This window comes from Fusarium phalaenopsidis (assembly GCF_050370095.1).
Source record: "Fusarium phalaenopsidis strain FUZ10S chromosome Unknown contig_32286, whole genome shotgun sequence".
Classification (NCBI taxonomy): domain Eukaryota; kingdom Fungi; phylum Ascomycota; class Sordariomycetes; order Hypocreales; family Nectriaceae; genus Fusarium; species Fusarium phalaenopsidis.
The window spans coordinates 2,287,392-2,308,913 of NW_028145413.1; the positions used below are offsets into that span (position 1 = coordinate 2,287,392).

Consider the following 21,522-nt stretch of genomic DNA (forward strand, 5'->3'; position numbering starts at 1 on the left):
TTTCCCTGATGTCGGTGGTATTTGCGCCGCGGACGTCGTTGTGCTTCAACTGGCGCCTCGGGCTTTGAATAGCGAGGTATGCGACCCGGTATGTTCATGGAGCCGACGGGCATAGATCGGAGATGCATTGGCGTCGTCTTCTGGAAAGGCGTAGGGACTGAAGAAGACCAATCAGCCGTTGGAACTGGCTATGACGACAATGTATGCGAAACGGTTCCTCAAGAGGCTGAGGTTAACAGCACAGTTCACCCGAGCTCGGCTCCTTGGTTCTACGCAGTGTTTAAGCCGTCGACATAGGTCTCGACTATCAGTCAAGATAATTTGTCGGCGAGACCGTGCGTTGGTCTTTAGACCTCCACAGACACGACACAGTTGAAAGTCTGGAGAAGGGGATTGACAATCTGGGGCATCGGCTCCACATGGCGGAAGCCGGTGTTCACATCTCGTAACCGCAACGCAACCACGCGGATGTTCAAGGCGGTTGTCGGAAACAGGGCGCATGGTTTTGTCGGTCAGAGATTCATCAACTCGGCAGACTACCGGATTACTTGCTTACATATTCGCGCAGATGGCATGCTATTGTAATCAACCCGGGTGGGCACGATGCCGAGTGGTCTCCGCAGGTGCAAGTAATATTAGGCGAGGGCCACTTTGATTGGGCCCTTGTTGCGCCTCGGAGATGTATGTAAGTATGTAGACATTCACGGCGAGTTTACTATCAACGCCGTGCCCAGCATACAATCACCAACAACACAGCCATATATATATCCACGACTCAACACCAGACTCACAACATCGCACGCAATTGACCCTACCCTAGACAACCACGACACAGCGGAGTCGCCGTGCTATAAGCCCCCACGAGCGCCGCCCCGTTGCAGCTAGCGCCGCAGTTTCGGATACCGCATCGGGTCTAAGAGGCGATGATGCAATCGGCGCTCTATCTGATTCGACCGGATTTCTAAGCATCACTGAAAAAAAAAGAGGTCCGACCCAGCAACAACCACCACAAGCCGAACGACGATGCTTGGAAGGCGAGACGATTCGAGTTAGAGGCGACGAGTCGAGCAAGAGAATTGTTCCACTGGAGGATCCACAGACAACACCACCACCACCGCAATCGCTCCATCCCATCCCGTTTCTCCTTCGTTCGGCGCTTCCTGAGAGGAACCCCACGACCTGACCTGTCAAGAGCTCGTGGTTAATAAGCGATTCCCTCTTTTTTCTTTCTTCTCTCCATTATCATCACCTTGACTCGCTCTTCTCAAACCATCCCCGGAAAAAAAAGAGAGTCCAAAAAAGAGGGCCGCTTGTGCTTGACGATCTACACGGCCCGCCTGGCTTTCTCCAAGTCTCACCTCAAGACTCAGTTCACGTGCGACAGCCTCGGCGACGCCTCCGGGTCGTCGCTCACCAACCATCCATCTGCCTGGCGAGGCGATACCGGACTAGAGCGCGTTTTGCGCCAGAGATTCCTGCCTCATCTTTTGTCCTAGGCTATCAATTGAGGGATTCTCTCACCCGGATATCGCCAAATTTTTGTCAGATCGAATATCGAACCCCTCCAGTACTTGGCGTTTCCCCCGCCTAGCGGCATTTCGCCGGTCTCCCTCTCACTGACGAGTATATACGACATCATTCGCCATCTTTTGAAATCGAGGTTGTCTTTCCTCTAATAATCTCATTAGCATTTTTTGTTACTATCATATCCTTTTTATCAGCTGTTTTCGCTTGTTTTAACCTTTCTGGGTTGTCTTTTCCGAACTTCCGAGTAAACGCCTAGAGCCCATAACTTTGAGACGGCGTCTCTGGGCCACCAACCAGACTCAGACGCCAACTTCCTAGACCCGAAAATTCAACTCTCGCCCACATTCACTCACTTTCAACTTCAAACTCATCACCATGGGTCTACTGTAAGTTATATCACTCACAAGTGGAAGAGTGCTTGTTAGGCACTGCTCAGAAGCATCATGGAGCTAACTTGACTTTAGAGCACTGGGAACAGCCCTCGACTGGCCCGAGGCCAAAAAGCGCGCTCCCCAGGTCCGGGAATGGGGTATCAAGGTGAGTCTCATCCTCTTTCAAATTGCTCTGTTCGTGTCAGTGGCTGGTGGATCAGGTCACTGGCAATGACGCACCCAGACATGAGTGCTGACGTATGCAACTCAAACAGCAACTTCTCGAAATCTGGAACAAGGCAAAGGGCAAGGAGCGCGATGCTTTGTTATGGGGCGATGAGGTCAGTTTTAAGTTATGAAGAGAAAGTCTAGACTCACAACTCACACTCCCATCCAGGTTGAGTATCTGGTTGTGACATACTCGGAAGACAACCAAAAAGTCCTGCTTTCTCTCCGACAAGCAGAGATTCTTGAGGCACTGGCTGCCGATAAGGAACTCAAGAAGGAGGGTGGCTGCGTCCCTGATCTCCAAGATGTTGAGACGAAGAAAAAGTAGCTCGCCTGCATCTACTCCTTTATTCGAGGGTGCTAACTGTTGACTAGATCAAGGACTATTCCTGTGTTCCACCCCGAGTTTGGCCGCTTCATGCTTGAGGCAACCCCTGGTAAGCCCTGGGGTATCGGCTTCAAGGAGCTGCTGGACGTTGAACCCGACATGAAGCTGAGAAGGAAGATTGCCAAGGAGCACATGTTGTCCACCGAGTACCCTATTACTCTCACCACATTCCCTCAAATTGGTGTCCCAGGACAGTTCACTGACCCATACTACCCGCCCTCGGGTCCTCGCTTGCGCTCTCAGTTTGTTCCGGATGAGATCGCCAACCCTCACATCAGATTCCCAACTCTGGCGGCCAACATCCGCTCTCGCCGTGGTCGCAAGGTCCAGGTCAACGTTCCCGTGTTCCATGACAAGAACACATCGAGCCCCTGGAAGGATCCTACCGTCAACTTTGACATGCACAACTGGCCCGAAGACGATGATGTGCGCAACGGTGCAGCCCCTGAAGACTTTATCCACATGGATGCCATGGCCTTTGGAATGGGCAGCTGTTGTCTCCAGATCACCTTCCAGGCCAAGAACATCACCGAGGGAAGACAGCTCTACGACCAGCTGAGCCCCCTGGGCCCTATCATGCTCGCCTTGACTGCTGCTACACCCGTGTACAAGGGCTTCCTTGCCAACACGGATGTGCGGTGGAACCAGATCAGCCGCGCAGTTGACTGCAGAACACCAGAAGAACTGGGAGAAAAGGTGCGTAAAAGGCTCTACACTCGTAGAGGAGGATTTGTTGCTTACATTTTCACAGCCCCTGAAGGAAGGTCAACGGAGGATACCCAAGTCACGATATGCGTCCAACTCGACGTACATCTCGACTGACCCACGATTGAGGAACGAGTATCTCGACCCTGACTTGGTGTTTGACCCGGCAATCAAGGCTCAGCTTCTGGAGGGCGGCATGGATGACCGACTTGCCACACACTTTGCGCATCTCTTTATCCGAGATCCCATTGTCGTTTTCGAGGAGGACCTTCAGGAGCTGGACCTCACTAAGACGGACCATTTTGAGAACATCCAGTCAACTAACTGGCAGCACATGCGGTTCAAGCCGCCGCCTGCCGATAACAGCATTGGATGGCGAGTCGAGTTCCGGTCCATGGAGATTCAGATCACCGACTTTGAGAATGCTGCATTCTCTGTATTTATGGTGCTCGTCACGCGTGCCATCTTGTCGTTTGACCTCAACTTTTACATCCCCATCAAGAAGGTTGATGAGAACATGGAGCGTGCCCACGCCGTGGATGCAGTCTTGAAGGAGAAGTTCTACTTCCGAAGGAATCCCTTCCCTAACCGACCTTCGAGAGCCAACACGGTGTTTGGCGAGGACAGCCGGCCTGGCTCAGCACATCCCAGTCGGCCCCCATCCCCTGGAGGACCTGTGGAGCACGAGTACGAAGAGATGACGGTCAACGATATCATCAACGGATCTGACTCGGGAGACTTTCCCGGACTGATCCCCATCGTCGAGAGCTACCTCGACAGCGTCAACGTAGACGTCACGACTAGGTGTCACCTCTCAACATACCTGGACCTGATCTCCAAGCGAGCAAGCGGTGACCTTGACACGACAGCTCGATGGATCCGCAACTTTATCGACGTGCACCCCAAGTACAAGCACGACAGCGTTATCGATGACGAGATCAACCACGACCTCATCGGCGCTGTCATTGCTATCGGCGAGCGGGAGAGCGCGGGCCGGGGATTTGCGGGACTCGGCATTCACGGGCTGGAGCGGCTGCTGAACGGTTTCCGGGGAGGCTGCGGCGGCGGTAACAGCAGCAAGGCGGCCAACGGCAACGGGAACGAGAACGGCACAAACGGAGGGGTGGAGTCCGGTAATGGTGCACTCAAGCGTAAGAGCGAGTGGATTGACGGGAACGAGGGGGCGGCGCCGTGAGGAGCGAGAACATATCTGGGACGGAGCTTTTGGTCCTTGGGCTGTAATGATGGCGACTGAGGATGGGGGATGGCTGACAGCAACCGAGGAGGGCTGATGTGACAGACAGACACATCCGGACCGGTTATCCTTGGAAAAGCCACAACTCGTTGTTGAAATGCTACTGCTACCAGGGGGGGCTTGGAGAGAATAGCCGGCTTACAGAAAGAGATACACACACACACTCAGTCAGGCACACACACAGGCACACACAGGCACACCCATACACACCCATACGCACGGGTCGTCGGGGCCATGTTTCTCATCACGTTCTCAAAGAGCTGAAAAAGCCTCTCAAAATATCAAAGTCAAACGGCATGACATGCCCGCCATTCCGCCTCATGACTACACCATGATGCCATTTATGGAATTGAGACAGACGGAGGGACGCACACATGCTCTCGGGCAAAAAAAAGAAAGCATATCTCTCTTCGCTCCTTGGCATCCTGGACCCTTGACACCTGCTCAACAACGAGAGTCAAAGCAAGGTCCCTTTGAGTTTCGGACCATGTCTCTGGCCCGTTCATCTGAGACCACCGATGGATGGGCTTGGACAGACACACTTGGCCCGTGTTCTCCCTTCCCGGAGATGTCAGAATCCCCCCTCGTCTTTTAGGGAATGCCCATGCCAATGCCGTGCCGTGCTCTTCGAAAACGCCATGTTTGTGCTGCTACCGCTGCAAGGTTTTGATCTGAGTTGTGTTAGTTCCAGGAGACTATGAACTTTACGCTGCGCCCCCCTTTTCTCGAGATACTCCTTTCGGACTTTTATGAGCCATACATGACCGGTTCCGACAAAGTCGCATAAACTCCCGTCATGGCAAAGTCAGAATCAACGTTCTTTCTCTGCGCACGCCCTTGTTGCTCCGTCCCCCCGCGGACCCGGCCGCCGGATCCCCGAGACGGCAACCTCTCTCTCCGGCCCAACGCCAGGGGTCTCGACCACGGCGGAGTCTCAGGACGGAGGGAACGACAATGGGACGTAAGCAGGGACCCTTTGCGGATATGAGAGAGAGAGAGACAGAGAGAGAGAGAGACAGAGGAGGGTCGCGCCAGTTCACCGGTCTACGCCAAGCGAACCGACCGGTGAGGCGGCCCATCTCTCTTCAGAGGCCCGTCATGCAAGATGCTGCGCTTTTTTTGCTTTTTGGGATTTAGTGAGGGGGGGTCCAACGATCGATAGCGTGGATGGAGGAGGCGGCTGCAGATGGGGGCATGAACTAGAAAGCTACATGTCTCTTTTTTTCTTTCTGGTCTAGCTGAACACAGGTTTTTCAATCTCCCCACGGAGAAACAGTTGATACATAGTTGACGGAGAATTTTTTTGAGATGTGAGAAGGAGGAGCGGGAATCGAGATCTAGGATGGAGAATAGAAATGGGCATTGTCGTAATTTTCGCAACCGGAAAGAGAAAAAGAAAGGACATGAGTAAAGACACACGAGACCCTGGTAGTTGTGGACATGCACGGTAACTAGGGCGGGAAGGGATCGTCAAAGAGGGCGGCGGGCCATGCGATGTGAGATGCTGTTTATGCCTGATCTGATCTCTCGTCACGTCGGAGCCGGGGTTTGGGTTTCTTTCTTGCATCTCGGAGAGCCGGTAAGACCGGACGGGCTGAGGAGAGGGGAACGGGACGGATGGATACACGTATGTATGTGCATAGGTATCCTGTTGGTGAGATGTCATGTCTCGGAGAAGGAGAGTCGTGTCTGTGTGTGTAGGAGTCAGTCAGTGCCCCTGCGGGCGACGACTTGGATACCAGAATAGGCTCCCGGTCACTTTGGGGGATTCTGATTATATCTTGTAATATATGAGAAGCTACCGGGACGAAAGATATACGAAAAAAAAAAAAAAAAGTGATTGATAGGATGGAGTTTCTGACAGAATTGCTTCAAGCTTACTAACTTGATACCTCCTTTGCTTGATGCTACCCTCCTTCTTGACTAATGTAGTGACAAGAGAAATGTCGACTGCAGTAGAGTAGAAGAAAAATGTCGCAGACGCCCGTCATCGGAGAGAAAGAAGGGCCTCTGGAACGTGGGAAAAAGGCGTTTTTCTTCTTGTGCTTAGGGACCTGGATTGCGGGATCTTGGAGGGGTGGACCGGAATCAGATCATGTGATCAAGTGGATTGTGGTTTGAACCCCTTGCAAGTGGGAGAGCATGTGTCTAAAGGATGTTTTCTTCTTCAAGCAATGTATGTCTCTCTTTTTCTTTTGCCATGGTTGTTTGCTCCATGGTATACACTGAAAACACCATGTCTTGAGGTGGAGGATTGTTGTTTATCGATTACCCAATTAGGCAAATCCCTCCCTTTTCCCACACAACTGCCGACATTCCAATTTCTTCCTTCCTCTCCCTTTTTTTTTTCCTTGACTCCAAATCTCGATCCTTGAATCGATCTAGCGCACAGAATCGGAATTGACGAGTCGTAAACCCCGATCTCCAGAAAATGAGCTGAGACAAGAAAGGGGGGGGGGGGGGGGCGTAAGAGAGAGAGAAACATATAGCTTCTCCGGCCGCGGCTGTGTCCCGATCCGGGGGGCCGTGACGTCGATCACACTCCGGAGCCGGGGACCGGTCCTCCGCCCGGGGGGGTTATAGAAAGAAAGAGCCAACTATGATCTGATGCATGGCAGAGATCTTGCTTGACGAGAGGAGCTGAAGAAAAAAGAAATGAGAAGAAAAGGAAACACAGCTGAGCAGGGACCAAAGACCTGGGCCTCATCCCTCCTTCATCTTCACCGTTGTGCCCTTGAGCTGGAGACGTGGCGTTCTCGATAGTGTGCGCGTCTTTTGACGGGACGGGTCACCGAGCTATGGGAAACGTGTGACGTCGTTAGGCCGCGTCTTGGGGTTATCATCGGTGTTGGCTAGAGTTTCTACTCCGTATCCGTATATAGTTGACCATGAACCAAGACATACAAACACGACGACGACAACTGCCGCTGCCGCTGCCGCGATAGCCTCCCCCTCGCCTGGAGAAAGCCCACTTCCCATGCAGCGTCGCAACGCAAGGGACACGCATTGCCGGACCTGCAGCGCGTCTATCAGGAATAAAAACCGTTTGCCCAGCCAGCGCAACCACGAGGCAGCCTCCGCCTTGATCACATTCCTTACAGCGGGCCTCGAACCTTTGCTTTTTCCGAAGGTCTTGCTCTGCCGCCCTATGTTTCTCCCAGCCCGCTTTTTTTCATACATGCGGGCGTGGGGGAAAAGGGAAGAGATCCCCTTACATTAAACGCCCCCCCTAAGGTGCGGCATCGACATGAGGGAGCATCTCTCTTCTCTTTCTTGACCGGGCACCACGTGGTTTTCCCGGCCGGTAGCTCACGCGTGGCTGAGACAGAAGGATTGGAAAGAGGTATGGAGTGGCCGCGCGTAGACCATCATCACGGACCATATGGCTCGATGGGATGGGAAAGCTGAGAAGGCGTGGCGAGGTTTGTCTCATCTGAGCCTAGCCTAGCAACCCCCATCTTGAGGCCACCCACGAACTCTTGGATATCTGTGGGGTGGTGGTTGTGGTGCTACAGCTCTCTCGTTACAGTGACCATGCGAGAAAGACGTTGTTAAAGGCAAGAAAAACAAAAAAGAAAAGAAAAGTGATAAGCATCCGGGAACAAGGGAGAAGTCTCACCGTGATGCACAATACACATGGTTGGCATGCCACACAGCTCCGCTCTCTCCCTCCCCCAGAGCCTCACAAACGTCCTACAGGGCAACAATAACAAAAAGAGACTAATCACAAGGGTGTGGAGAGATTAAACTTGCTAGATACCCACACTCTCGGGCGGAAGCAGGAACTCGAGCAACAAGCGGTTCAAATTTCAACCAAGCGCTGACAGACACGCGGCACAAGAGAAAACCCGCCCTTGACGGGAGAGGGAGAGTGTGCAACCGTCACACGGGGAAGAGAGTATAGAGTATAGCCAAGGGAAAAGATCTTGAAAGACGTGCAGATCGCGTGCTTGCAGCCATGTTTCTGATGGAGTGGCACAGCAAGCACACTGGGAGCGGGGAGACACGACGCATACGAGGCCTCGTGCTACCAAGAAGGATTAAATCAAGGCAACGGGAAGTCAGTGCTTGTCTATATGTGAGGTTTTTTGCTTGCTGTGTGTAACTAGACGAGGGTGGGAGAGTCATTGAACCTCCTGCAGCTTTGGGTGGTTCAGGCATCAAGACGTCCGGGGATGGCTTCACAACCGATGCCAATCTCAGATGTTGTGTCCTTCAACGATTTCTTGTCGATCCTTAAAGACTAAAACTTGACGGGATACGTATAATCAATATCTTAGTCAATAATTCAAGAGTCATCACAGATATTAAACAAAGAGATGGACGAGAAAAGAGTCAGAAGCATCAACATCTAACTAACACCCCGTGTAACCAACCTCAACCTCGACGCGATACAAACACAACAACTCACCACATGCACGCACGTTCCCGTGTCCGATGAGCTCAAGCAAGCTGCCCGTTCGTTAGATCTCCCCCCAACTACCACCCGTCCCCGGCGCCTTGTGTGCTGTTGTCCTTTGCCCGCATCCCGTCCATCCTCATCCTCCTCCGTGCGAGTGTGACACACGCCCCCCTCCCCTTCTCGTGTAACAATGTCTGCTCCCCTCTTCTCTTCTCTTCAAGTCGCAGATAGCGTCCTGTTGAGGCAGCAGCCGCCGCCGTCTTTCTGTTTGCAGCTTCGCTTCTCTCTCTCCGTTAAACTTAATGCCAGCCCCTGTGGAAAGGATAATGATATATATAGTTCACCCAGGGTTCAAATAGTCTGCCAGACTAGGACAACCAATACACAAGACAACCTTGCAAGACTAGCTAGACCCGGCTGCTTGCCTGCCTCCTGTCGTCAGACCCTGAACCTCCTCCTCCCACGTCTTGCTTCATCGGCCGAGTCCATGGCCTGATGTGGCGTCCTGCCTTGTTCTACCACCCCTCCCAGCAGATTCCTTTCTCTCCCACTGTAGATGGCCTCGCCGATAGATCTGCGACACGCTGTTCGTTTAGCCCTCGGCACAATTTAAGCGCGGCCAAGATCCTCTCTTCACCGAGCTAACCTTCGCCAATCTTGGATAGTCGGCACAGCAAGTAGTCTAGCCTCGATGCCCAAGTGGCAACTGAGCGCCTCTGTCCTTGTTGGGCTCATGCTCTCTCAGCTCGCCCTGAGACAACTTGGCACATTGTGAGCACAGAGCACAGAGCACAGAGCCCATAGCACAGCACAGCTCCATCTCTATGAACGCCAAGCCTAGTCCAGCCTGGCCTTCAACTCCCATGCCTATCACTGAATCGCTCTCTACAATCCTTACATTACATCACACCCGAGAATGCACATTGACTGAATAATTGACAGACAGACAGGGTCCTTTTCATTGAGCGTGACACAACCACTGATTGCTTTCATCTACTTGCTGCTAAACATCCATCGTTGCTTGTTGACTCTCTGTCAAAACAGTGATCCGTTTCGCTTCAACATCTGCCTGCTCTGTTCTGCTCTGTTCAACTCTCTCATCTTGCCTGCTTGCTCTTCTCGCCTTGATCGTGTCGTAAAGAAACATGAACCGCACATGCTGCCCGTCCATCCATCCTTCGCCTGGCCCACTCCAGGAGCCACAGGTGGTCTGAGACACTTCTTTCATCCTCCATCTCATCCAGCCATCCCTTCTGCTTCTTCCATCGCCCACTCGGTAAAGCCGCTGCAATTTTCCTCTCGCCCCACAACACCATGTATAACGTACCCTCCAAAAGGAGCTAGGCCAACGTCCAGTTGGTCCTCTGCGATGATTGCTCTCCGCTGCTGCCCCCACAAACTGTTCCTGGTATCTCTCCACTGCTGGCGTGGTCCAGAAATCTCTTTTGTCTAGGAATTCAAACCTAATCGTCCCGCCCAGAAATTCGACAAAAAGGTACACCTGAAAATAATCCGTGCTTGAAAAATAAGTTGGAAGAAAAAAACGCCTGAAATGCCGACGGGTCCATCCGCAAAGCCTGAGGTATCCGAGATGTAGAAACGTATATACAGAGAACGCCCCAACGTCGGCGTTCCGAAACCGGGTATTAATAAACGTTGAAAATGTGTCTTGCTTGAAATCATCAAGTGAAGGCTCGCTCTCGCTCCCTCTCTCGAAACTCCGGCTCGAGAGTGAGGTGTGATGCGAGGGATCGATCATGTGACTGTCGTCCATCATGTCGCAAGTTCGTGCGTCGAGGCTGCCAGATGCTGCACTGCAGGCTGCCCTTGTTGACTGGAGCCCGAGAGATTTCATTGTCGGTGGGCCTCGTCAGGCTTGGGGCGGATCGACCTGGCCTCAAGCTGGCGCTTTCTCTCCAGTTTGGCGTAATGCAATCCACAGGCGTTGCAGAGCGTCCTGGCTCCATCGGGTCCACGTCGCCATTCAGGAGTGTCAATTCGGTTGCAGCTGTGGCATCGGCCGGGAGGAGCGGCGCGCTATTCACTTTGTCAGTCCTGAAAGTCACCCACGGCTAAGAGTCAAACTCACCCCTCGTCGCTTCTTGACTTCTGTGATACCGTACTGGGGCTTCATTCCATCCCCGTACATATTCACATCGTGCTCCTCTTCGTATGGCCCCTTCATCTTGGCGCCTTCTCGGGCTCGCTCGTTTTGAATCGAGGTTTGCACCAGGTCCCTCACTTGCTCCAAAGATCGCTTGATGAGCTCAATGTTACTGAGCATATCCGTCACTTCACGTTCCGTGGGCAGTCTTGCCGGGATGGGGTGGGCGCCATGCTGTTCTTGCGCGATTCTGCTGTAAGCTTCCGCAAAGTTGAAAATCGTGCGAGACGAGCTGCCAATCTGTATGGTATTAGTATGCTTTCGTCAATTCGATCAGTCTCTTACTTACCCGACTCAGCGAGTCTTGGTAGCTCCAGCTCTCAAAGTGTCGATCCACGGTAGCGTCATATCTAGCACGGGCGGCGTAGTCGGCCTCCTCAGCGTGTGTGGGCGGTCTGGGGTCGTACGGTCCCGGAATGTGAGGTGGCACACCATGTCTGGGAGAAATCGGATAAGTGGGCAGAGGCATCTGACCAGGAGGTAGTTGGCCAGGCTGATAGGCAACTGGTCCTGGTGGAGGTGGAGGAGGGTGAGCATAGACGCCGTTGAGCGGGTGGTGAGGCTCCGGGGGCTTCTGCTCCGTGTGGTGGTGATGCTGAGGAGGCAGCTCAGGCTTGGCTGGTGGGCTCTGGCGGCGGTCAGAGACAGGAGGAAGAGATGGCCGGCTGCTGAAAGGGGGGCGAGGCGAATCCGAGAAGGCAGGCAGAGCGTCCTGTCGTGGAGGGAACGATGATGTCGGGTGGAGGGGGCCTGGGGAGTGCTTCTCAGCCTCGGGGAATGGTCGAGGAGCCGTTGCAAAGGGTGAAGGCAGGCTGGAGGCGGATTGGAGGCCGGAAGAGTGTGCGGGAGGGTAGTGACCCGGCTTGGTGCCTGAGATGACCTCTGAGATGGAGGGAAGCGACTGGCGGTTCGATGGCTCGTGGTCGTCGGTCGACTTTCGAGGCTCAACGGAGGAGATCATGTTGGAGATGCTGGCACCCGAACTCGGATGGGAGTAGCTGGAGGGCGACGAGAAGGACGGCTGAGGTTGATAGTGGGCGGACGGAGTGATGAGAGTTGCCGTTGCCATGGCGGGAGTGTCCCGATACGACCTGTCGAGAGAATCCCGCGAGTAGGATGAGTGATGTCGATGATCCGAGTAAGGCTGGTCGGGTTGGGGTAGGTGGTGGAGTTGGTGTTCGGAGTTTGTTGCAGAGTGACGGCTGTGGGAGCAAAGGGGATGTTAATATGGGAGGGGCAGACAGAAATATGAGAGCTCTCAAGTCGGGATTCAGACGGACCTTTGCCTGGTTCCAGAGTCAACCGCTTCCATAGCGGGTCTGGCAATTACCAATGATGATTTGGGACAATTTTAAGGCCGTAGATGCATCTGACCTGGCTAGATCCGGCTGGGGGGTGCTTGACGGGTGAAGGAAGAAAGAGAAAAAAAAAGATGGGGAGGGGGGTGGTAAAGGATCAGGTTCCGTGGTGGAGGAACTCAGGGAGCCAGGAATGGGGTCGATACACGGGACCAGGACAAGATGTGACAACGGACTCAGGTGAGGATTGGGGATGGGGTGTAGAAACGGGGAGGGGCCGACGAGGCGAAATAAAAAGAGGCGAAGAAGCAAAGAAACAAATAATACCAGGCAGGGCAGGGGGGTGTGGGTTAGATCTGGCGTGCGATGGGCAAGCGACAGGGACCCTCGTGGTGGCGCTGGGCGGGACGCTGGCAGGGGGTTCCGCCTGGGTCTTGGTTGGGACTTGTTCTTGGTCAACCGACGGGGGGGCTGACTGGAGACCGGGGCGTGGAGGGTTGGCGTTGGCGCTGGCGCTGGCGCTGGAAAGGCTGGCTGGGGAACGCCAGAACCAGAACTCTCGGGGCAGAAAGAAGATTGATGATGCTCGTCTCCGGGACACAGACGAGAGAAGCAGAGTAGCGCAAACTCAACAAGGCGGCCGACTGTCGCGGAGCTGGCCCAATGGCCGGGGTCTGGGGACGTAGCGTTCACTCTGGTCCAAGACAACGCGCGAGAGATGGTCGAGTGGGGACAGAAACCACGGCACTGGATTGCACTTGTCTCTGGCTGGGAGCTGGCGAGAAGGTCGAGGCTAGCGAATTGCTGAGGGGGGCCTTGTGTTTTTGGCTGGCGAGGGGGGCAGATCGCTCGACAAAACGTGGGCAACGGTGTCGTGCGGCGTGGGTTGGAGTGGGAGCCTCGTGCTGGAATGTACCAGTTGGTTGACCGAGCCTTGGCTTGGCGACCTTCTTTCTTGGTTCTGGGAGCCGTGATTGATGCTGTCACGGTAGTGGTGGTAGTCGTCGTATCAAGCGGATCTGAACAAGAATCTCTTTCTTCCTTCTAGCTTCGTGGCTGCGTCCTTTGGCGTTCCGATATGTGAGGGGACCTGTGAATTGACTCGCGGGTATGTCGACAACACACAGACACGGAGCCGGGCAGCGCTGGCCACTAGAATGGCGGGCAAGGACAAATCCTGCTGCTGCTACGGACGGCGGTGTCTCTGCAGGCGCTTGAGTCAGCGCGGGAGGCACAAAAGAGGCACAGCGTGGGTAATTAGACGATGGGAGATGTCAAAGTGGAAAGACGAGATCGAGGATGGAGGTCGAGAAAAGAAATCGGTTATCTCTCAAGGATCGAGGTTAGGTTTCCGTTGGGAAAGGAAGGGGGGAAATGTGGAGGTGGGAGGAAAGAAAGGAAAGAGAGGAGGGAAGTAAATGGAGCACAAAGGGCAAGTGCGGAGGAAGATGAGGGAGATCGGGCAAGTAAGGTAGGTTGAGATGGAAGGAGCAGCGCAGCAACATGCACTGCAATTACCACCTCACCTCAACGAGTGCAACCGCCGAGAAATCACCAAATGCATTTGTTGCATACACCAGATGTGAGATCAGCACCTTGGAAACCAGTCCATTTACCACTAGGACGGGCCAAGGTCACGAAAACAACGGGGACCTGAGGGTCTACGAGAAGCAAGCAAACAAGCAACCACCAAGACAAGCAGGCAAGCAAGCCAGCCAGGAAGCAAGCCCAGCCCTGGAGAGACACATCGGACATCGATGCATCCATCACACACACAACACACACGCGCGCACGCATATTGGGAAGCGCCAGCAGCCAGCAAGCAAGCAACCTTCAAGCAGGGGGGAGGGTTTTCGTTTCTGTCAGTTCAGTTCGGGGAGCGTGAACATGGATCAGCCAGCACAAGGTACCTGCGGCGCGGTTATTTGTAAGAGATACAAATCAGCCGATCCAACACGGCAATGTGCCTTGACCGGCCGTGTCCCAGGATGTCTAGCCTTGGTTCTACGAGAAGGAACGCTTGATCGGGATCAAGAGATGATCTCTGGGTGGTGGACTTGCGCCGCCAGCATCGGGTGACGATACAGAACTCTACAGGCGCTTCACAAGAACCGTTCTTTGACGCAGCGAGCGTTAGGTCGTCGCTCCCTGCCGGGAACGGTCGCGGGTAGAGGTACCATCCACGCGACAGGGATGATCAAGGTTCGCTTCCAGTTGGAATCTGGTAAGGATGCCAGGGAGAAGGGGGGGACGACGGCACGACGGTTTACAATACGGTATGGGTGGAGAGGAAACGCAGGGATCCGACAGAGAATCGATCATGGATGAGTGGGCCTATTGAGAACAGACGAGCGAGGATGATCGATGGCCGATGAAGCAGGCAAGGGCAGGGGGCGCAACAGAAGCCATGCTGTCCTAGGGCTGTGGTTTTTCGCCTCTGGCGAGATTTGGAAGGGGGCTCAATCTCTTCATCTCTGCTCATCTCGTCTTGGTCGCCAGCGCATAACAGAATTGCGTCCCCGATCTCCGCCCTCCGCTTCAACGCGCTCACCCAGACGCCGCGGCTGACGAGTTTGCGCGAGTGTAGAGGCCGGAAGGGGCGAGACATTGGGGCACCATTCATCCAGTGCCGTCGATTCAGACGCTGGCCTTGTCGGGTTCTGCACCGATGGCCAGGGCATGACGATAGCTCGGTGCAGTAGCGGCTGGGCTTTGGAGATCTCCAATCTCGAGCATTGGAAAATGGTACGACTTACAGGGGGGCCTTGCTCCTAGGAGTCAGCAGCGGTCTAGCTTTGGTGGTCCACAGAGAACACCAGCATCCCCCCGGACCACCCCCAATGCCACTCGACTGGGAACCGACGTTGTTTTGTTGATGCTTCCTGGCCAGGGCGCGAGCCGTCTTGGCTCTTGCTGGTCCTTGTTGGGTCTGGCGATGGTGGTAAGCGCAGCGCACGCCGTGAGAGGCTGAGGGTGCTGAAATCTGACGTCTGGCCTCTGATGACGGATGCGGATGGGGTCATTGGTGGGTGAGAAGCTCGGCTGGGGGAGGGAGGCCACGGCTGCAGCGCTTGGCAGCAGTCTTGTTGCTTCTGACGCTGCTGTTGGACCTCTCTCGTGGACAGCCAGGCCACCCATCACATCGGCATTCTGGCGCTGGGCTGGAGGACTGTCTCTCATCGACACATCACATTTCGATCCAGCACAGCTCCCCTGCCTACTGTCCCCTCCCTCCCCTGCCGTTATGCGCTAGGGGCGTGGGAGTGCAGCGACGCTAGCCTGAGGTAAATAGGGGGCAAAAGGGCAGGAAACTTTGCCATGGCTCAGATGCGTCAAGATGGGAGATGAGGGCACCTTGCAAGATTGTACGAGAAGCATGGAACATGGGGGATTCGCGTCTACCTGGAAGAGGCAAGGTACAACCTCGTCGTCGTTGATGCTAATGAAGAGGCGCGGACAGGCTGGGGAGGAGCTTCAGCCGCGGAGGTCGGGATGGCTCCAGGGCTAGGCGTCTAGAACGATGAGATGGAGGACGATGAGGGAGGGTGGTTTGACCACGGGTGGGATGGTGCCAGGTAACGCTACAGCAACTAAACCCCCTCTAGGCGATGACGGATGGGCGAACGATGGACGATGAAGCGATGGACGATGTGACGATGAGCGAGATGGGCCGCTATCCAGACCCAGATTGGGGCGTTCCGATGGATGGGCGGCACCACAGCCAGGTACGTCAGCGGGCTGGGATCAGGCCGCGAGCATCTTGTGGCCGTCAATGAGGTAGCGGCATGTACGGAGTACTTGGGAGACCTCGGACTGACTGGCCTCGAATCTCCTTACATCAGAGAACCACTGTCCAAGTACCTCGAGGTCCCCTTGCTGGGGGAGGAAGAAATCCAATTGAGCGGCCCCCCCGCGAAGAAAGCAACAGGGATGACTCCCAGACGGCCCAGCCGCCACCACGCGAAGTTGTCGACGGCGCCGCTCTGGCGGGTTGCCTATTGCCCAGCACAGATGGCCCGCGGACCTAATCTCTTCAGATCAGACACGCCCTCGATTAGTGCGCCGCTGTGGACGGACGGGCTGGGTCGGTGTGGTTGTCGCCACTTCGCCGATGAGCCAAGATGAGATGAAGATGCCGTCCTGGACGAATACTGTACAGTACTGCGTTGTGCTGGCATGTTTTTGCCGCTCGCCGCCAATATCTGGTGCCCGACGACACCTTCTGGCATCGCCATCAGGTCTTGAGCCCGTCGTCAATCGGAGATGGGGGTGGTTGTCAGATTGGAGATGCAATGCACCTCAATCTTTCTACGGACTCGCCGTGCTCGCTTGACGTCGACAAGCAGATAGACAGAGATGGATGCCGAACCAGCAGCGCTCGTGCCAAGCAACGTGGACTACTCCTCGTGGTCATATGGTGATGGCTTCCACCGACCTTCCTCCTCGGGACAGGCAAGACCCAGCAAGCACCTGATGGCCGGCGTGTACATCCCACGATTTGATAATGAATGCCAGCCCGGGCAGAGGAGATGACTGAAACACACGGATAAGTGTGTACTGCACATGAATAATGCTGCGTACACACGGCGTCGATAGCGTGAGGGTTTCAATCTGGAAAGCTGAGCCATCACATCGCCGGGCGTCGCATCCCGGATGCCCGACTCACCCTCCCCAGGGTGATCCCGGCGGGCCATCGCCCGTCCCAATCTCCGTTGCCCCAAAATTCCCCATCTCACCGGCCTTCCAGAATGTTGTACGAAGGTGGTAAAGCGCGCAAATCCCTACTCTAGTCGGGGTTCTCTGCTCTAGTCGGGGTCCGACTCGTTACCGTGTTTGTCAACCGTGTTTCTTTGCTGATCTGTTTGATGCTGTAGCATTTCTGTCTTGTGATGGGCAATTCTGGCTTGTCTACGACGCTGAGATGTCACCTCGCAATCACCACAACAAGGCATCGCTGGTGTGTATTGGGGAATCACGATCTGCAGCTTGCCCTCGCACGGTTGCTGCCAGGAGGAAATGGATGGTCAATGGGCAAAACCGCCATCCATGCCATGACAAGACAAGAGCGCCCCTCCGCTAGAACTTCTCGTTTGAGCACCGGCCCTTCCAAAAGTTGATGAATGTCCCAATCTCCTCGGCCAGGGTCCTGTTGTTTTGGGACAAGTCCCACGCGCCACGGGCATGGCAGATGATGCTCGTCGAGACATGGGTTCCCTGCTAGCTGACCCACAGCCGCCCTTCCGGCATCATTCACGATGCTGTTCCCAATCGCCTGGGAATCGGCTGAGCCCTTTTTCGCTTCCCTGAGGTTGGGTCCCGTCATGAGCAGCAGCAGCTGACGAGGGTGGGCCTTGGAGGCCCTGCCTGCAAACACCAACACCATTGAGATTACGGGCTTTTGGCCACCATTCATTTCCCTGTCTTGTGAATGGCGCTTCTGGCACTCGGTCTGGTGGCCCTTGGACAATTCCCATTTCCTCCCCTCCCCACAGGCGCTGCGAAAACGGCCATGCTGTGTTACGGGGTCTGTGTGAGCGTCTGTGAGCGAGTGCATGTGTGACTTCAGGGACATTTCCCGAGGTGTCGATCTCGGCCAGATCGAGCAACCATCTCGAGGTTCCTATAGGCTGTCGGAGAAGGCTCCGTTCAAGCTTGTTTTGTTTTTCTGCGTTCCCTCCCTTCCCTTCCCAGGTATAGGGTGACAGATCTCGAGGTTTGCCCAGCCCCGAATCTGACCATCTGCCTCGATATCTGGCCCGGACTTGCGGATATGCATGATGTGGGATGGTGACCTCTGCTCGTGTAAGAGGGCATGATCCATCATCTCGCAGCATGATTGATCCCTCTGCCTCTGGTGTGGTGGTGTCGGCCATCTATCTCGTTCGCCTTTCCCGTCCTGCTGCAGTACCACTCCACCATCAAGACGTCACGTCGCTCATAATGGCACGGACACGACTCGGAGAATTCTGCCAGCGCAAGAATCTTGTGCTTGTGCAATGAGCCATACACCTACGGTACATCCATCGCATCGCGTCTCTACCCGAGGATCCCCGGCAGCCATGATACGAGTTGAATACCCGGCCATTACCTTGCAGTTTCTTCAAGGCCAACAAAGTGAGAGATCAGAATATGCTCTGGCTCTGCCCCATCAGCCTCCCCAGCTGGATGCTTCTAGCCCTTCTAGGGTGCTTCTGTGTTTCCCCACTGCCCAACGGTCAGCCTCGGCTGCCGCTAGCTGGGTAGCTCACTGCCGACCTGAAGAGTTGCTTCGTCCATCGTCAACTCCAAATTGGGCCAATATGGGGCATCGCTGACACTTGGATTCATCTACGACCCACCACAGCTAGCAAAAAGATGCTCGTTTCCCGTTGCCTGCAAATTCAAAATCGCAAGCTTGTTTTTCTTTTTATTCCTTCTTGCTCTCTTTAATTTTCTTTTCGCTCTCCGGTCTGCACCCACAGTAATCCGGCAACCCACCTGTCCATGGATCCATGACCATTGGGCGGGCCAACCCATATGTCAGTCATGTGTGCCCTCATCAAGAGCCTGGGTCATACGTTTTTTGACCCTTCCGCGATGTCCACCCGGCGTCTTCCCCGGCGGGCGAAGGTTCTGCGGCGGAGAGCCCCGCTCACGATCCGGTGCCCACGCAGTATAGCCGCCGACGTGGGAGCGATGCCTGCCCATCGTCGTCCGGCTCCGGGTTTTGACTCCCTGACATGCTACGATATGGGACTGTCCTGTACTGGAGCAGCAGGTAGAGAAGAAGCTTCAGCCATGCCATCCCCACCGAGGAAAACTGAGGAGAGAACCCGGGCTGCCCCAGAGAAACAGACGGGGGTCGACCGGCCACTTGGCAACCTAGGCATCAGAATTAGATGCCGGCCGGGCTTGGAACGCCGTCCTGGCCGCACGACTTTGATCCGACCTCAGGCCAATACGAGAAATACTCGGCTGGATGTCATGATGCATCTGGCCGAAACGACTGATCTGTGTCTTGCTGCCACCAGAGCGCGCACATACTGTAGGTACGGTGCAGCAGACAGGTAGGTATTGCCGCGTCTGTACGGAGTAGCGGGCGGGCGCTTTAAGACGTGCTGATGTGAGGTGCCGTCTCGGTGCTGTATGTGTGCCTGTCTGTGATGGTGACGGATCTGTGCATCCGTTATGCCGTGTCATCGGCGGCTTCGTTTGTCTTAATGACGGTTGCTATCCTGCTATTCTCGTCGAGCCATGCCTCTCCTCCCGTGCTCGACTGCCGCCCGGACAGATGTGTCATATCCGTCTTGCCGATGCGTCGACTTTTGGGCATCATGTTTGAGCCTCTCCATCTCTCGCTTGTACCTCGGCATTCTGTGACGGCTGTCAAGCAACAAACACGCCATTGACGTTGCTTCTTGGGCGGTCCCCCTGGACGACATCTGCTCTACCCAGGCACAGTACAGGAGCCAGGCCAGGGATGTTGGCCTCGGGAATAATAGCAGGGTCTGTATGCCCATTGTCCGTCCTGCGCAAAAAGGAAAATGCCGTAATCCGCGCATGGCTGGCACCTCTTGACATCGGGGAAAAAAAATTAAGCACGATGGTCTTTGTTGCAGGGCGGGTCCCCCATTGTCCGTCCTCACCATTGCCTCAATAGGCATGTAGGTAGTATTCACGAGATGGATGTATGGATCCCGGGCCCATAACGGTCAAGAAGAATGGATGTCTCTGGAGATGCTGCGTGTCAGAAGCATTCCACACGAAATCCCGTTGCCCTGCTGCGTGTACACTGCAAGTATGGATGTATGTATGCAGCACCTACATCGAGATTGCTTTTGCGCAACCGTCCATCGCCCTCGCGTCTGTTGCACAGTCTCGTCGTGGCGTCGGCCTAGTCTAGTTGGCTTTCAAGGTTCCAACGGCCGGGATCTAAAGGCCAAGACACGCGGAGAGTTGCTCTTGGTTCAAGAGAGACTCGACATGCCAGCGAACGAGCAGCCACCTGTTGGTCATTGGGCGGCGGCTGGTTCATGAGGAAAAAGCTACGAATCGGCCTCAAGACTGCAGTGACACGGCCGCGCCCACCCTCCCCCATGTCGACAAGTGCGCCAGAAACGCCCAATGTCGTCAGGGGCCCCGATCTCGAACGCTCCGGCCCTGTAGGGACCTTCCCAGGAGCCCAAGCGTTTTTTCTCTTCCCTTTGGGATGGCGGACACGATCATGAGATCCCCACGATGCGGCGTCGCGCACGGTTGGAGGTCCAACCCAGCTCTGGGCCACTGGCGTTGGGAGCTCGCCCACCACCAGCTTTCTCCCGTCACAGCTGGGTGCAGTCCAGAGGGCAATGCCATGGATCCATGGATGCCAGAGAGCTAGGGGCAAGCCACCGGCGTCCGGTTATTGAACTGCGACCTTGGGGCTGGTGGTGGTGGGCCAGGAAAGATCTCAGGGCGTGGGCAGCGCTAGAAGCCTAGAACGCCCTTGACTGCAACAAGGGGCTTGCGAGGTGGTCTGATGTCGATCGCATCGTGCAACTTACTCGCGGAAAGGGCTTTTTTTTCTCACTCTAGCCAAGGGAAAGGAAAAAACCTTTTTTTGCTTGGGACCCTTGACGATGGCAATGCAAGAGAGGAAGAAGGAAAAAAGTCACTAATGTAGCCATTCAGCCTCCGCCCCGACAACGCCCGGTTCGCTGCTTACAGCCCGTGGTTACACCGGAACCATGGCAAGTAGAAGCAGGCGACCTGTAGTAATTCATGGAGCTCTTTTTGGTGATATGCGGACTTGTATAGTGGTCTGGGGGTGGACGGTTGGAAATCAATCCAAGCCATCAGCTCTCGCCGGTGGTGGTGACACAGCCAACTCATCAGACATTCATGGAACCCTACATGCCTTGTGCTGCCAGGCAATCAGTCAATCAGCCGTCTCATCACTTGCTCAATGACGACCGTGACGCTCCAATACTCGCTGGCCTCACATGTCGCCCTCTGTTGATGGGGTTGCAGTCATGGAAGGGGGCTTTTGGTTTCCCTCGCAGCCCGCCAACCATAGTTCGCCTTGGCTCTGAGACAAAGACACATACTAGACACACACATCTTCAATGATCGAGGTCTTGAACTCCCATCGAGCCTGTTTGCCTTGCCTGCCTGTTGTTCCTCGATACCCCATATTCACAACTCGCTTATGCAACTCCAGCCACTG

The 21,522-nt window shown here is 54.9% G+C and overlaps 2 protein-coding genes across 2 annotated transcripts; one reads left to right on the forward strand and one right to left on the reverse strand.

Annotated features, from left to right (window-relative positions):
• Positions 1–1,902: 1,902 nt before the first annotated feature.
• On the forward strand, positions 1,903–4,414 carry LRP88_03035 (glutamate--cysteine ligase; the record flags this gene model as incomplete). The annotated part of the gene is made up of 6 exons (XM_083239665.1): positions 1,903–1,913; positions 1,992–2,064; positions 2,174–2,239; positions 2,296–2,450; positions 2,502–3,210; positions 3,266–4,414. 6 exons carry the CDS (start codon positions 1,903–1,905, stop codon positions 4,412–4,414), a joined length of 2,163 nt encoding a protein of 720 aa, XP_083104795.1.
• A 6,313-nt stretch (positions 4,415–10,727) lies between these two features.
• LRP88_03036 (GATA-type transcription factor) lies at positions 10,728–12,109 on the reverse strand (the record flags this gene model as incomplete). Its single annotated transcript, XM_083239666.1, has 3 exons — positions 10,728–10,913; positions 10,966–11,280; positions 11,330–12,109. The coding sequence occupies 3 exons, from the start codon at positions 12,107–12,109 to the stop codon at positions 10,728–10,730; spliced, it is 1,281 nt and encodes a 426-aa protein (XP_083104796.1).
• Between the last annotated feature and the right edge of the window lie 9,413 nt (positions 12,110–21,522).